General features: G+C 43.6%; 1 protein-coding gene across 5 annotated transcripts in view; it reads right to left on the bottom strand.

The window, feature by feature from the left end:
* UNC5D (unc-5 netrin receptor D) overlaps positions 1 to 16054 on the bottom strand; it is a 547712-nt gene that overhangs the window by 56598 nt on the left and 475060 nt on the right. For 3 of the 5 annotated variants that reach the window (XM_042934905.1, XM_042934909.1, XM_042934907.1), the window contains 3 exons: positions 9484 to 9669; positions 5477 to 5854; positions 417 to 501 (listed from right to left, as the gene is read on the bottom strand). In XM_042934905.1, the coding sequence (XP_042790839.1) occupies positions 417 to 501; positions 5477 to 5854; positions 9484 to 9669 (649 nt within the window). The remainder of the gene's footprint in view (positions 1 to 416; positions 502 to 5476; positions 5855 to 9483; positions 9670 to 16054) is intronic. The other 2 variants (XM_042934906.1, XM_042934910.1) reach the window with 1 other exon arrangement.

The raw sequence follows: 16054 nt of genomic DNA on the forward strand, positions 1-16054 counted from the left end.
CTGACCTGAAGAGGTGACAGGTCCGTCATTTTCAGGATGTGCACAAGGTCTGCCACCGAAGAGCACCTCCTGGAATGTTTTTTGTTTTGTTTTGAGAAGAGGAGTATGCGAGGTGGTCAGTGTTTATGGAGACGCCCTGCTAATGACCTGCCCACCGATTCACTGTTTTATATTTGGCGTCTGCGGTCTAGATGTCGGTGAGCTAGATTAGCTACCCAAAATTGTGGAACTGGCTATGGGTGTTTTCATTTTGGCCAATAGTTGTGCAACTGGTTTTTCCCTCCATATGGTCAAGTAATGCAAATCTCAGCTATAGCTCTCCCTGTCAGATTATCTTAACAAACTCCAGATTTTCAGCAACCCCTCCGGCCCACATTTAAGATGTCATGAATATGCCGCCCTTTTCTGTCTCTCACCTGGGTTCACCTTGGTTGATGGACATATAAATCTCCCAAGAATTCTCTTCTGGGATGGCGCCATGTGGTATGAGCAAACTCACCCCTAAAACAGAAAAAGCCAAGAGGTTATCTGCAGAGTTTCCGATTATCCTGAAGCACTCAGCTGAGCACTGTGAGGTGCTCATACAGACACACAGCACACAAATATCACAGCAATTTATGAAATCCTGATCGTCCTTGGGAAGTTTAAATGGAGAAATTGTGGTTTCCCAACAGTGACATAAAAGAGGACCATGTTATTCGTCTGTGTAGTCAAGTTAGTTTTTTCGTTAGGGCCTTCCAAGTGTTTTTAAAAATTCTCTTAAAAGACTGGGTGTCCAGAGACCAGGCACGAGCAAAAGTATCTGAGAATGTAAGAGTTTATCAGTGTATCAGTTAATCCGTTGCTAAATTTACAAAGGTATTGCTATGTCGTGTCTCTATCCAGTCACTTCCTAAAAAGGTGTCTGAGATGATGGGCGAGCCATCTAATGCTTTGCGAAGGCCTGGTATGAAACTGTCTTAGAATTATGCACCTTAAAGTAAGTTTAAAGAGGCGATCAACAGAGTACTGCCTTTTGTTAAGAAAACTGCAGGAAAAAGGAAAAAAAGCATGGATAAACTTAGGGACCCCGTAGGTGGTTGTATAGCCAGTATTTGATCCTATGTTTGCAAACAGAAGCTAAAATAGATGACAGGTAAAAGGCGACATAACCGTATTCACACTGGTGTCAAATCGGAAAAGACTCAGTAGCCTAACTTCAGTAAAATCCCATCACCCAGGCCCAGGAAGGCACATCACACTGCACTTGAAAGGGCCCCTTCTCTCCACTTGCCTCCTGCGAAGTCACTATTTCACACTGGCCGAGAGAGGGGAGTCCCAAGAGGGCAGAGAATCTCTTTAACGTAGCTTCTTGTTTATAAAAAGAAATGAAATAGGGGCACAGTAAGATCACAAAATAAAATCTCAGGGCATCCTCCTATTCTTTGAATAATGCAGTTCTCACTTTCTCGCCCTTCATTAGAGCTAATGTAATTGCACAGAAAGCTTTCAGGTTGCCGATGGTAATTTACATCCAGAGATGGCAGTCTTTCCTGATAGCCTTCTGTGTGCCTGTTAGCCGCGGCAGAATCAAGGAATGCAAGGACGCGTTGCAAAACAAGTTATTTGTGATGAACATTTATGAGCATTATTCAGTAACATGCTAGTTATCATCAGTATCTTTTGCCAGCACTAAGAATGAGGCACGTTTAAATCTTGCTTACAGCTTTTCAGCAAGAGTATCCATTTATATGCTGGGCTTTGATGTCCATGGAACTGTAATTGCCATACTTAGAAGCCTCTGATCAGGTTCCTCTTTTATTTCCCATCCTTTTTTCAAATGCAGTTGCTAAATGAAGTGGACTCCAGGACATCTTTCTCTTCTGCTGAGCAGAAGTTGTAATGCACAGGCTACTCAGTGTGTGTGGCTGTCAGTCTGAATATACACCCTAGACATTCTGTATTCTCCCTCAGTCTGACACAGCGCTTGTTCTCAGGTGCCTCCCTTTTGGCTTATCTAGGCCCTTATGGCAACAGAGACATTCAGCCCTTATTCTTTAGATATAGAGGCAAGGGTGGCTATCCTCAAGCAATGATGCCACCTTAGGCAATTGACCGCAAAGATGAACTTCATTGTGTTCTCATTTTTCTTGTCCTGTTTTCTCTTTTAGTGAAGTACAGTTCCCATGCAATAAATTGTACCCATTGTGAAAGTACAAACTGATGAGTTTCTGACATGAATACTGTCATGTAATCACCACCATAATCAAGATACAGAACGCTGCCTCTGTCCAGGGTTGCCTTGTGCCCCCTGTATAGTCAATTCTTCGACTGCCACCCCAAATAATCACTTTGTGTTTTCTGACACGTTGATTAATTCGCCTTTTCTAAACTTTGAAATAAATCCTATAGTGTGTTTAAAATAAAAAAGCAATGATGGCTTATTACATCAATAACGTTGCACACTGCCTGGCACAAAGTAGGCATTTGAAACACAAATCCTGAATATATGAGGGATTAGGATCCAGAACTGTTTTTTAAAAAAAGCCAGGAGGCACTTGGGTGGCTCAGTTGGTTGGGCATCCAGCTCTTGATATGGGCTCAGCTCATTCTCGGTTCGTGAGATTGAGCCCTGTGTGGGGCTCTTTGCTGATGACAAGAACCTGCTTGGGATTCTCTCCTTCTCTCTGTGCCCCTCCCTCACTGTCCCTCTTCTGCTCATGTTCTCTCTCTCAAAAAAAAAAAAAAAAAAAAAAAAAGTTGTTTTTATTTTTTTAAGCCAGATTCTGAGACATAATCTTTTCTTGAGCTCATCAGTGCCTGACAGTCGACTCCCAGATCAAATCAGAATAAATATGTGTGTGGACTTTTGAGAAAGGGATGAACAGATCGTATCTCATTCAAGTGTTCAGATTGAAACACTATTCATGATACTCCTAAATACGACCTGAGTCTACAGGATCCTTAGCACTTTAAACTATGTCATCTATCCTTCAATCAGAAATTGTATGATTATCTTTCAAACATACTTCTCCTACTTAAACATGCAAACTGTCAATGGAGATAGAAGACAGTCATACACAGAGGCAGGATTGTGGTTGGTGGTAAGTTTTATCTTAAGAAGGAGAGGCATGGTGGGGAATCTTTATGTCTGTGTCCATTTTCTTTCTTTCTTTCCTAAGTTTATTTCTTTTTGACAGAGAGAGAAAGCATGAACGGGGGAGGAGCAGAGAGAAAGGGAGAGAGAAAATCCTAAGCAGGCTCTGTGCTGTCAGTGCAGAGCCCAAGGAAGGGCTTGAGCTCACAACTCGCGAGATTATGACATGAGCTGAGGTCAAGAGTTGGAAGCCTGATGGGGCCACCCAACTGACCCAAGGAGTGCCCATTTTCAGTATGTCACTCACCAGTTATCTCTGATTACAAAAATATACTCTCCCCCAAACTCCGCCTGCTACCCCAACAGCGTTTTATTTGATATGACAACAGAACCACCTGAGTTTCTCGTTTCATATTTTGCATAATAAATGATTTCTACAGCGAGGGGACCATCCCAACCTTTTTGAAAAATCATTGCCAGGCACCATACGATAATTCGGGATGGATGGCATTAGAACAATTTAATTGCTATGTCTTGCTTCTTTACACTTTAGTCCCCTAGGGCATATTTTGCATTTATGTTCTGCAAATAACAGAGCATATGTTTCAATTCCCCACACTTATTTTTCCTCAAACTCATTCCCAGTGAACAGCTTCAATCTTGTCCAGGGCTTCCTTGTGAAACTCTGAAAATGCCTCTTCACAGAGGAAATGTTTGGGAATCAGACAGTGCTATCAGAACTTTTAGTTTTCAGGGTACCTGCGGGGCTCAGTTGGTTAAGCATTGGACTCTTGGTTTTGGTTTGGGTCATGATCTTGCAGTTCATGGGTTTGAGTCCCACATTGGGCTCTGTGCTGACAGTGTGGAGCCTAACTGGGATTCTCCCTCTCTGCCCCTTTTCTGCTCTTTCTCTCTCTCACTCTCAAAACAAGTCAACATTTTCTTTTTTTTTTTTTTTTTAAAGAAAAGAACTTTCAGTTTTCAACACAAGTGCTTCTCAAGTCAAAGGGGAAGAAAAAGAAAAATCTGTTTTATGATTTTATCTCACTTTCTTTGATGAACATTAAAGCCAATGAATGGGTTGATCTTGGCCCACCCTCCACATATGTGTAAACAAACACAATGATGGGAAGAGAGAGGAAGGGTGTGGGCCGACTGATTGAACCAATAACTACCTGGGGCCTCCCAAGTGCCACCTACTAGGTTAGGAAGTGAAGATAAGACAAAATGCAATTTTCTATGATACTGATGAATATTTCCTATCCTCAGGGAGGGGGTTGCATCATTTTCTTTCTTCAGAACCCACACTTCCAGTTTATAGATTCCTCCAAGAAGAGTGCTTGGTAAGTAGGGCTGACCGACTCCTTCTGCATTGAGGCTCCTGACTGCCAATTATGACCAGGGAGGATTACATCACACAATGAAGCAATCGTTCTCCATATTTAAATGGAGATTCTTACTATGTCTTAAACCACTGACCAAAGAAGATTTCGAGAATTCCAAGTCTAGAAAAGAAAATCATGAGTAGGGCTGCATTTGAGGGCGATTTTTAAGGAAGCAACTGACGTAGGAGAACAAGACAACACTTATCAACGTAAAACATGGTGTCAAGTCACTAAGCTACCGTCAGGCCAGTTAGCTGGAATGGTGGCTTCGGGCTAGTCCTCGTACAGATTTCATTTTAGAGGACAAAATGATTGATTTGGAGAGGGCAGTCAGCTGGACCTCAGGGAGAAGTCTGTCGAGGCCCCCGATGGTCCTGACTCAGTGCGGTCTGGTGGTTCTAGAACACAGATGCAGAATCCTCTTTCCTGTCAGTGGCCAACGGCGATGATTCATTGCACTACCTAACTCTTGTTGCTTAGAAATCAGAGGAGACATTACCCTCTTCTGCCAGCCAGTTAGGTCTCAGATGGAAACTAATCCATTGATAGGATGTCATGTTAAAGTGCACTGGCCTGTACACCTTAAGTAGCCTTGTCAAAACATTAAGAAACTCTCCCCTCTAACCAAAAGGAAGAAGAAAATTCTTGAGAACTAATTGTACTCATTGTACATTGTACAATTACAATGTACATTGTACTAATGTACCAAGACATTGTACTAATGTACCAAGGCATGGTATAGCCTTGGAACTGAAGTTTGCGTTCAAAAGGGCAACTCCATAATGAACCTTTATCATTGCTTGTCATAAAGTAACATCACAGCAAGGTCTATGGACACTGATACTATGTATTGGGTCAGTTACTGTAAATCGAGTAGACTTCTGGAATCACCGTATTTGTAGCTATGACACAAGGATGGTAAACATCTAAAAAAATGGAACTTATGGGACATAATTGTGCAAATTTAAAATGCTGAAACAGATCGGAAAGACACAAACGCACACTTACCACCCACCTGTATTTGGCATGACTAAGCGTCCTCCCAAGTGGCCAAAGACACCAGTGGTCCTCAGTTCTGTCCTTGTGGGAAGTGATGATAGATTCTGGATGTAGGGTGTTTTATTTCTGGGGTGCATTGTACTAAAGCTACGGTTGTTTCCATGGGGAAAAGTCCCGGAATGATTCTTGCCATGGTACTCAGCTCTTTCAGACACTCCCAGGGAAACCATGAATGAGCTCTGAACTTTGACTTTGATGTCGGACAAAGGGTTGAAGAGCGAAGACTCTGTCATGAGTTCTTTGTCCAGTGGGTCCTGTAGGCAGATGGGCCCGCTGTATGTTCGGCTGACCGTGAGGTCTGGTTGCATGGAGGAATTCAGAAGCAGGGGGTTCCCTGGTGAAGGAAAATCGATCTGTCACTCGGAAACGAAAAGGCGTCACAGTTACCCCCTCGCCTCTGCCTCTACTAACTGCACAACCGCCTGTGAGCTTGCCAGCCGCCCTTCAGGCCCATGCTGAGTGTCTACGGCAGCTCTCACAGGCCAGTCAACGGTGACCAGAGACTTGGAATGGGGAGCTCTGGCTCTCACAGCGGGTTCTCTGAATGCCGCTGACCACAATCACTCATTCTCCAGAGTTCCTGGCATGCCATCTTTTCAAAACAAGTATTTCTGGCACTGTGTCAGGCAACTGACTACGGTATTATTGTTTATGTGATTATTTTAACTGGCAGAGAGAAGCTTCAAGAAAAAAAAAGGGAAAAATGTTTTGCAATCCAGTTTGGAGCAAAAATAACATCTGTTCATTTTAAATGGTAAAAGGTGACACAGCACGGTGACGAGGTAGTGCTGTTTATAACCAGAGAGGCGTTGGTGACAGCCCGTCTCACGTGGAATTCTGGGCAGTTTGTGGAGCCGGGAGAGGAAATGATGTGTCCTCAGAACAAAAGGGTCAGGGGACCATGCGGATCATATCAGTCCATGTCTGAGTATATGTCACTCTGAGAGGGAAAGGAGGCACCACATGGGGACAGCGAGGCTCCAATTCTACGTGGGGAGCAGCTTAGAAGGGCTTCCTTTCTGTCTCAAAACAAACGAAAAAAAAATCTTTACAAAACCATGAGAAATTGGACTCTCATCGGCTGGGGCTCACCGATCTTTTTCTCAGCCTAATATTAAAAAGAAATGCTGTGATATTTTCTTGTGATGAAATAATCCCATTTATTAGTGAATAACGAAATAACCCTCAGTCCCAAACCTCCCACCCATATCAGTCCGTCAATGTGACTTCTCAAATTGAAACCCAAACCATATTAAACAATTTTCCTTTGGGGGCCTGACAAAATGTTTAAAGTATATTTTTGAAAATGTTGCAATTCCAGGCCATATTGTATTGTTTTTCCATCTTCATAATTTGTAGCAATGCCAGTAGGAAATCTATAACCCTGACTTTCCCAACCTCTTGTTCTGATGCTCGAAGAATCCAAAGTCAGAGAGGACTTTGTAGATCTAAAGGCTCCTTGATGAGGCCTTTTTTTTTCCCCCATGCTGGAGGTTCTCGTGTCAAGACACAGGCACAATCAAGGAGCTGAGCTTTTTAATGGAACTGCACTGAATTCTACAGGCATCAGCCTTGTTCTTGTTTTGGTTTTCCCAGGCAAGGCAGGGGACGTAAGAACCGTGTCACAACTGAAAAGCATTCAGGTCTCAGGCCCTTCCGCTGAGACCTGAAAAATCGCATCCCTGAGGCTCATGGCTATTTTATCTCAAAACCTTCACCTTCTGAAGTTTAGCTTTTGGCCACTCTTAAAAGACCCTCCCAGCTTATGGAAAAGACCCTCCAAGTTTATGGGAAGCCAAGCAGCAAAAATATTGCCTAGAGTTACACTGAAGTCTAACTTAAGGAGAAAATGCCTGATTATAAAAGTATGTACATATGATAAAAGTCCATGGTTGAAGAGAGTCGGCGTATCAGGGACAACGACCTGATCACCCCACAGTTCATTTTGGAAATCCTTTTGAAACTTCCTGGTCAACTCCATGGCCTTCTGTTTAAAAGTCTGTTTGCCTTCCTGGGGTTCCAGCTCTATGTGCCCAGAAAGGGAGGTCTCTACAACAATGCGGGGTGCAAATCATCGGAGCATCAAGGTGAGGTGCATCATCACAATGAACGTAGGATAGAGTAGAATTTGAATAAAGGATTTTTGCTTTTATCACTAGCTTTGAGATATTCTTGGTTGAAAATAAAAACAAAATGGTAAAGGAAGTTTGGAAAGGCTATATATTCTTTTCGAGAGTCACAATACATGCAAGCTCTAAGGAGACCCGCAAGATGGAGATGTGTTTGAGCTTACCCAAGTCAGCATTCTCCAAATGCTTCGGCGAGGGAACCACCCCCTCACCTGCTGCTCTATGGAACACACTGGCATCCTGTGCCAAAGTAAGAGGAAACCACTAGCTTCTAGACTGATACTCGCTACATTCGTTGAGCACCTTCCATAAACCAAGGGCTTTTAATCCTTGTAATTCCAAGTAGTTTAATCCTCACAAGAACCCTCTGAGGTGGATATTAGTATCCCCATTTTAAAGCTGTAAAAACTGAGACAGAATAATTAACTAGGTTATATGGCAATTTTGGATTCACTCTCCCTGACTTCAAAGACTTTGTCTCACATACTACTGTCGTTCTTCTGTTTTACAATGTTATTGTCTAAGACACTGGTTTCTTATTTGATGGAAAGATTTCTAGTTTCTCATGTAGTATAAAAATAAGTTCTTGGGGCACCTGGGTGACTCAGCGGGTTAAGCGTCCGACTTCGGCTCAGGTCATGACCTCGCGGTTCGTGAGTTCGAGCCCCACAGCTCAGAGCCTGGAGCCTGCTTTGGATTCTGTGTCTCCCTCTCTCTCTTCCCCTCCCTTGATCATGCACTCTCTCTGTCCCTCAAAATATAAAGGTTAACAAGAAAAAAACAAATCCGTTCTTCATTAGATTTATTTCTAATGAAACAAGTCAAGGGGATGCGTCCCTTTCTGAGGCCAAGCAGACTCAGCCCTGAAACTTTGGTGCCCAGAAGTGAGTGGCAAGCAGGAAAGCATTTTGTCTCTGCCAGACATTTCCCCGTTTCTCACATGCTTGGGTTCCACTTCAGAACCCGACTGCTACTCAATCACGGCCATGCAGCGAGACTTCTTGTCCGGGGCTACTGGCGCTAGTTACGCGCAATAAATAGAAATAAAGGTGACAATATCGACAGTAAGGGTCAAGGTGGAACACTTCACCCTTTCTGAAGGGAGACAGCTTCATTTTTTTTCTAAGCCCGAAACCAGAAACCACGTATGGCTCATCTCCATCTTGCAATCAGAAACGGATTTGGTTCACATAAGAGAATTAAACGGCTCTGTTTGGAAAAGGAGTACTGCCATAGTTTGACATGACAGATTTCCTTCTCCCTCCAACAAAAGATTGCCTCCCCTGGGCAGCAGGTGAGAGTCGTTAAGGCTGGGAACTTCATCCCTCCCCTCCCCCACTGGCTAACTGACCTATCGTATATTATCTAAAGTCCTTTTAACTTATATAAGATAGAAGTAACCCAAATAACTCCACCTAGTACATAGTATATAATACCTATGCATGGGAGGTTATAGTAAAGTGGTTGGTTTTCAGACTTGAATAATCAGCATTTTAGTTAACTAAATATCCTCAGAGCAGGCTTGTTAAAACAGAACGTTGGCTAATCTGAGATAAAATAACGTGCTAAGTTTACTACATATCAAAGATGGAAGTGCCTCATTAAATATGTTGTGAATGAATGGGAAACTGAGATCCATTCATTCTCATAGTAGCCAAGGACTTGGGCAGACTACACGACCGAGCCTGGCTTCCTAATGTGTGAAGACAACTAGGTTAGCGGCTCCCAGTGCCAAGAGCTACCTTCACACAGGGCCGAAGAACACTGGGGGTCCTGTGTGAGCGTAGTCTCTATGGTCTGAGGACGAGGTGTTGGGGGGCCCTACGCCGCTGACCTTGACGGACTGTTTTGAAGTTGAAGGTCTGGAAGCCACCTGTCAATGCAGAAGAGTCGATGACGTCCACGCCATAGTCACTCTGGCTCCGTCTATAAAGGGTGACACCAATGACCAGGACTGCAACGGCCACCACGGCAGCGCCCAAGCCCGAGTACAAAGCAATGTCGCTGGCATTCTCAATGCCTGAAAGACACAAGAGAAATCCTAAATGGCCAGCATGGGCACAGAGCCGAAGAACCACCCTGGGATACAAAATGAAATGCTATTGGATTTTTGGAGCTACTTTTCAGAGAAAATGACATATGCAGCTAGCCATAAGTTATACTCTCTTTCACACATAATCATGTTTCTAAAATACCCTGTATAAATCAGAGGGATGCTAGTCAAATATCTTGACTGCAATAGGGCAGCTTACCACATAATAAAATCTTAAAGACAATCAATTTTGCAAAGAATGTAATATTTTTCAAGTAAAAGCAGACAACTCCTTAATTTACTTGGTTTAGAAAGTCATATTTACCTGCAAAGCATTTTTTTTTTTTTGCATCTTATTTTTATTTGAGGGAGGACATGAGATCCACATACAATGACAAAATATGGGTGAACTGTTCTGCTTATATATGACGTGGGGCACATGCATTCACAGAGAGTGGGCTAGGGTGAGAAGGTCAGACACAGTCTAGGAGTCAAGAGAGAGAAGACCAGAGCTCACAAATAGGCATTTTAGCTTTGGCACAAATCATTCAGTTTAAGAGAACATCGACAACATCAGGTTAGCGTATTTACAATCATCATGAGAGAATTTCTGTTGTGAGATATGGAGATTTTGGTCCTAGGTGCTCCGATGTCCACGGTCAACGTTTTCCAGCACCATTAAATGCTAGACTTAATACATTTTTGCGAAAGAGGACTGGTCTCTAAAAGGGCACATGCTGTTTCTCCCATACCTCTCCTACTCCATCCTATTGAATGCATAGGCAAAGCAAAAATAAAAGCGTTAGTTTGAATTGAGAATGTGGGTGTCTTCCCAACCCCCAAGATAGGTTGCAGCTGTTTCCCAACTCGTCTGCTAGTTGTACTTTGCGTGTGGTTCGTTCCTGAAGACCTTCATCATGGCTACTGCAGCTCGGCATGAGATTGATCCAAGGCCACGCGACCCTACAAGAGGCATAATCTTGCAAAGTATGTGGAAAGAGAAGGTGGCAAGTGCCAGCTAGGTTATCCATCTCCTTACAGATTATGGGGTGAGTACACATAATAGGTCCAGAGGTACTTGCTCTGTCACCCCGTATTAGGTTTAGAGGCTAAAACAGAGCTATCATATATTCACCTGGTAATTGCATGGTGCTTACTATGCATTCACTGCAGCCTAATACAGTACTTATCACAGGAGTACTACTAACCACCCAAGTAAAATGAATTTATTTTCAACAAAGTTAGTGGACTGTAAAATAAGGCGCCACCAAATTAAAGAGTGAACAAGGAAACCAAGCAGAACTGGTTCAGCAATAGGGCAGTAAACACACACAAATAATTCACAAGGGAGCGAAACCATCCTCAAGAAACGTTATTTGAAAGGTGAGAGGGTTGTAAGACATTTTCAATAACCACAGCAGCCTAGGAGGTGTTGAGAAACAGTCTGGGACTTAGGTTTTAGTTCCAATGTCATGATGGTCCCCACGGGAGAGGGACAGGGATGGAGGCATCTGTGTGGTCGGCTCTGGCCACCCAGAACCATGCGCGTGGTGACTAGCACCGGCCCCAAAGTTCCAGTGTCTGCCTGTGTCCCACAGGGAAAGGGAAGGGCAGCTGGGCTCTCACTGATGTTCCCTCCCTCCCTCTACCCAATTCAGTTCCGTGAAGGGAGTCGCTGTACTCGGAGCAGAGAGGACACAACACGGCAGAGGCAGCAAGCCAGGGTACCGGGAGTAGGGAGAGACCTTTGGATTGAAACCAATTAGCCTTCCCCCCCACCACCCCTGCTTCCCACCAGTTCCTCGGGCACTACTGACTGATGACACTATCATTTTAAAAGGTGTATCTGGGGAGAACACACCTGCCCAGCAACCGAGCACACACAGAGAAACAGCCTGGCGGCATACTGAGTGCAGCTGCTGAGTTGGCAAAGTAGAGCCAAAGACCCCTTTCGCTTCCCAGGTACTAAAAATAGGCAGGAGCCGAGGCCAGGGGGATGATCAGGGCACCATACTTCTGGAAATGGACATCCCCAGACGGGAACATCCTGAGCCCAAACAGTAGCGGGAACCAGTTGGGTGAGTTCCTCTGTATTTTTGTCTTGTCTTCTAGGTTTCCACCCTCCTGCTTCCCACACACGCAGAATCTCCCTTCTCTCAGACACAAACCCCGCCTTTAGGAAAGGACCCTACATAGGCCTTCAGACTGAGATTTAAGTGTTTGATATGGTTCAGTGCATTTCCCAGGAATATTTGCAGAATCTATTTGACTTAAGAGAATGAAATACTGAATTATAGAATTAAAAAAAAAAAAAATGAGTATGGGACCTGTGGAGCTGGGGGGTGAGAGAGAAAGGGGAGAGACCTGTATGGAGAGCACGGCGTCCTTATAAGGCTCACCCTGGCATTTGGTGGGACAGTCTAATCTAAAAGACAAAAGTCAATCGACTCCTACAGGAAGATAAGCAAAGTGGTGTTTACTTTACAAGAACAATCTGTCCTGGGAATTAAAACCTTCAGAATCTAATAATTTCATTTATTCCACAAACATTTGTTGAGGGCCAACCATGCAATGGAAATGAGGGTGCACGGAGGAATTAACATATTCTTAGTTGTTTCTTGTCTAATGGTTCTAACGGTGGTAAAAGACAAGTGGTGAGATCCTGACAGGGAGACACAAATACTCGAAGCCACATGTATACATCTCAAGAGACATCCTTACCAACAGCTCAAGCCCTTCCAAAGTTGGGCCACAGTGCTTCTTCCTTCTTTCTTTTTGTTTTTTTTTTTTTTGGCTCTTCTATCTACTGTTTTTACTTCACCTCCTTCCTTTCTTTTCCTCACTCTGCCTCACTCTTTTCTAATCCATCCTCCAGGACAGTAGAGTGGTTTTCCCTGTAAGGATACCTGAGTGCTTATAAACATAATCAATTCACTTTTCTTGTGTGTTCAGGACTGGGTCCAGAAGAATCTGAGATTTCGTTCCATATTTGCCACCACAATTTCATGGGAGAAGGGAGTACGCTGGGTGTAAGCCTGTCCGTGAGCACGCAGGCACCTAGGGGGAGCTGCTGCAGAGTCACTGCATACACGCGTGCGCACAGTCATCACTTGTCCAAACGTTAGAAGCCACCACTGGTCCTTCCCAGGGGAGTCGTTCTAAGGACATGAACGTGTGGTGCAGGCACTACCCAGGCCCTGATGGCTTCTCGGTGTCCATTTCAATGCTCATACTCCATTCTGCAGCACGGCCTCACACCCCGAATTCAACTGTAATTTACCTGCCAGATGGATGCCTGTTAGTGAATAGCCCTGTATGACAGGTCATTGTAAAATAAACCCTTGGTCGCGTGCCAGCTCAAGGTCCCCCACCTTCAAGAAGGTAGCCCTGTCCAGGGGCGCCTGGGTGGCTTAGTCGGTTAAGCATCTGACTCTTGATTTCAGCTCAGGTCATGATCTCACGGTTCATGAGTTCGAGCCCCGCATCAGGCTCTGGATGACAGTGCAGAGCCTGCTTGGGATTCTCTCTCCCTCTTTCTCTGTTCCTCCTCCACTTGTGCTCTCTCTCTCTCTCAAAATAAACAAACTTAAAAAAAAAAAAGTAAACAAAACCAAACCAAACCCCTGTCCTTGCCAATCCAGCCAACCCTCCCAACCACGATCTTCTAAACTCCCAGATCACTTAGGGTTCCTAGAACTCATTTTGGATCATTCTTTTTATTGTTTAATTATCTGAGCGCCAATGCATTCTCCCTAACTGCTTTAAACACTTCAAAAGCAGTAATATCTCCATAATTTCCCACAGAAATCTGCACACCATTGCAGCTATTTATGATCGCTCGCCTGGTCTCCAACTGTGGGAAGACAAGTATTAAAGAAATCACAGTCTGAGGTTGATTACAGAATTCTTGCTGCAAGGACTCTCTTTATGTTAACACACATATATGTTTATACCTGTCTGCTGGCTCCCATACACACATGTGTTGCTGGTTTGTTTGCTCCAAGTTAATTTGAACAAAAGCACTGATTACCCCATGACTGATAATGCTATTCTGCTTTCTGTGGGCACAGGTCTTTGTTTCACAGACGAAGCTTTACAGATCAATGTGTTATTGATGTCTTTCCTATGTTTTCATCCCTATTTTCCTTGAACCGAGAGTCACAAAAGCTCTAGGTAAGCATGGAAGAACCCAACGTGAGGTACAAAACAAACAAACAAAAAAACTGTTGCATAAAATCTCCAGCTAGAGCTGACGGAGAAATTTCTTGTATTCCAAATAACTCAGGAACTACTGAGGAATACGTTCATTGCTGGAAAGGAGTGTAGGATATCTGCAGAGACAGGTCTGCACAGATTAATAGAGCTCTGCGGAAATTAGGACCCCGGAGAGGAAATGTTTATGGGTTCCCTTGGCCCAGAGAAGGCAGAGCTGTAAAGTGACTGGAGGTGATCTTTAATGCGGAGAGGGTTGTCACAAGAGGAGAGCAGGTCTATGGTAGGAACTCAATGACTCTTCCTTTACGATGACGCTAGTAACCAACTCTTTGCCATCTCTAACAAGGACTGAAAAGGAGGATGTGGCCTTTTATGACAGCCATTGGGACTCTGGTTAGATATTAAAATGACCTTTTCTACAATGAGGGTTGTTAAAAAAAAAAAAAAAAAAGCTTGTAGTTCTGAGGGAGATTGTGACACTTCCTTTCAGAAAGTCTCCCTCTAAAAAAAAAAAAAAAGAATAGAAGCAGCATAACTTTACAATAGTCTGCAGTCATTTTATTTATTTTTGGTCAAAGCTGGTGAGATGGTCTAAATGGCCTTTCACAGCCCCTTTGAATTTCGTAGTTCAAGGGACAGGGATCAATAAGTTCGATGTCTTTATGAATTGTCATCACACCTAGTTGTGAGGAACTGATGTCCCCAAAGGACTAAATACAAGGGCTGTTTACATGGTTTGCCTTTCTCTCTTCACATGATTCCCCTCAGAAAGACTGATTCTTGCCACTAATTAATGGGAATATAACTCAAGTCTCATATTATGAGATTAACTATATTATCACATTGAAATCTATCTTATAGGATTAGATAGCTACAGAAAATTAACAAAGGAGCATAGCAAATGCCTTTCTAACACAGAATATTCTATCTCCTATTAAATACTGCAGAACGGCCATTGCTACCCCTTCAGGAGAAAAACCAATAACTTGAATGGACATATACTAGAGACAGTGAATTGCTAAGGAATCCACACAATCAAAATTCACACAGAGGCCTAGGAGAGACAAAACAAATGGAAGACTAAAGAAGCTGTTGCTGTGCTGAACTCCCATAGACGGCCAGTACCCAGCCATCTCAGGACCTGCCCCTGGCCCCTTGCACAGGCGGTGTTGTGGACACAGACTCACGTGCCAAAATATTTAATTAGATGTTGAAATACGATATAATAGAAGATACTGTTTATACTTGCTGTCATTGAGAAGCAACTTTTTTTTTAATACCACATCAAAAAATAGCTTTTGGATGCTCAGCCGTGGCCAAACATGGTGAACAATTCCAATTATATTTGCAGTGCTTGGGGTCTTACAACCCCGTAACCCATCAACACCTCAGCTTTTCTAATCTGTCAAAAACCTCATTATTGTTACTGTGATTGTTGATTTACTGTTGTAATGAAGGACAAAAGTAGCAAATTTTTGAATAGTGCTTATTACATGCCAGGCGCTGTTCTAGTTCAATGGCAGCCCTCCTTCTCACCTGCCCTTCTTTCTAGCTGAAAAAAGGGAGGCTGTCCTATGTGAGCTCACTCTCCTACCACTCAGGATTTCTCTGCTCCTTCACAAGTGTTTCCTCCTTTTTCTCTGTTCCTGGAAGAGCTGCTCTTCTGTATCAAGTCAGCTATGATCCCGTCCCCTCCTGCCTCCACAGGGACTTGGCCTCATTCATTATTCCCTTTTGGTCTTACATCTTCAAACTTTTCCTCTGCACCTGAGCCTTGCCCTCTGCCTCCAAACACAGTCTGGTCTTCTTAATCACATCTCCCCAAATCTTTCCCCCAACTTCCTCTCAAATAAACTTCTCAAAGATGTGGTCTTCTCTACACCCATGTTCTTAGCTCTTTTTTTTTTTTTAATTTTTTTTTTTTAACGTTTATTTATTTTTGAGACAGAGAGACAGAGCATGAACAGGGGAGGAGCAGAGAGAGAGGGAGACACAGAATCTGAAATAGGCTCCAGGCTCTGAGCTGCCAGCACAGGGCCCCACGCAGGGCTTGAACTCACGGACCGTGAGATCATGACCTGAGCCGAAGTCGGACGCTTAACCGACCAAGCCACCCAGGCGCCCCCTTAGCTCTTTCTTTAAAAGAACTCAAAGCATT

Source organism: Panthera leo, chromosome B1, assembly GCF_018350215.1.
Source record: "Panthera leo isolate Ple1 chromosome B1, P.leo_Ple1_pat1.1, whole genome shotgun sequence".
NCBI lineage: Eukaryota > Metazoa > Chordata > Mammalia > Carnivora > Felidae > Panthera > Panthera leo.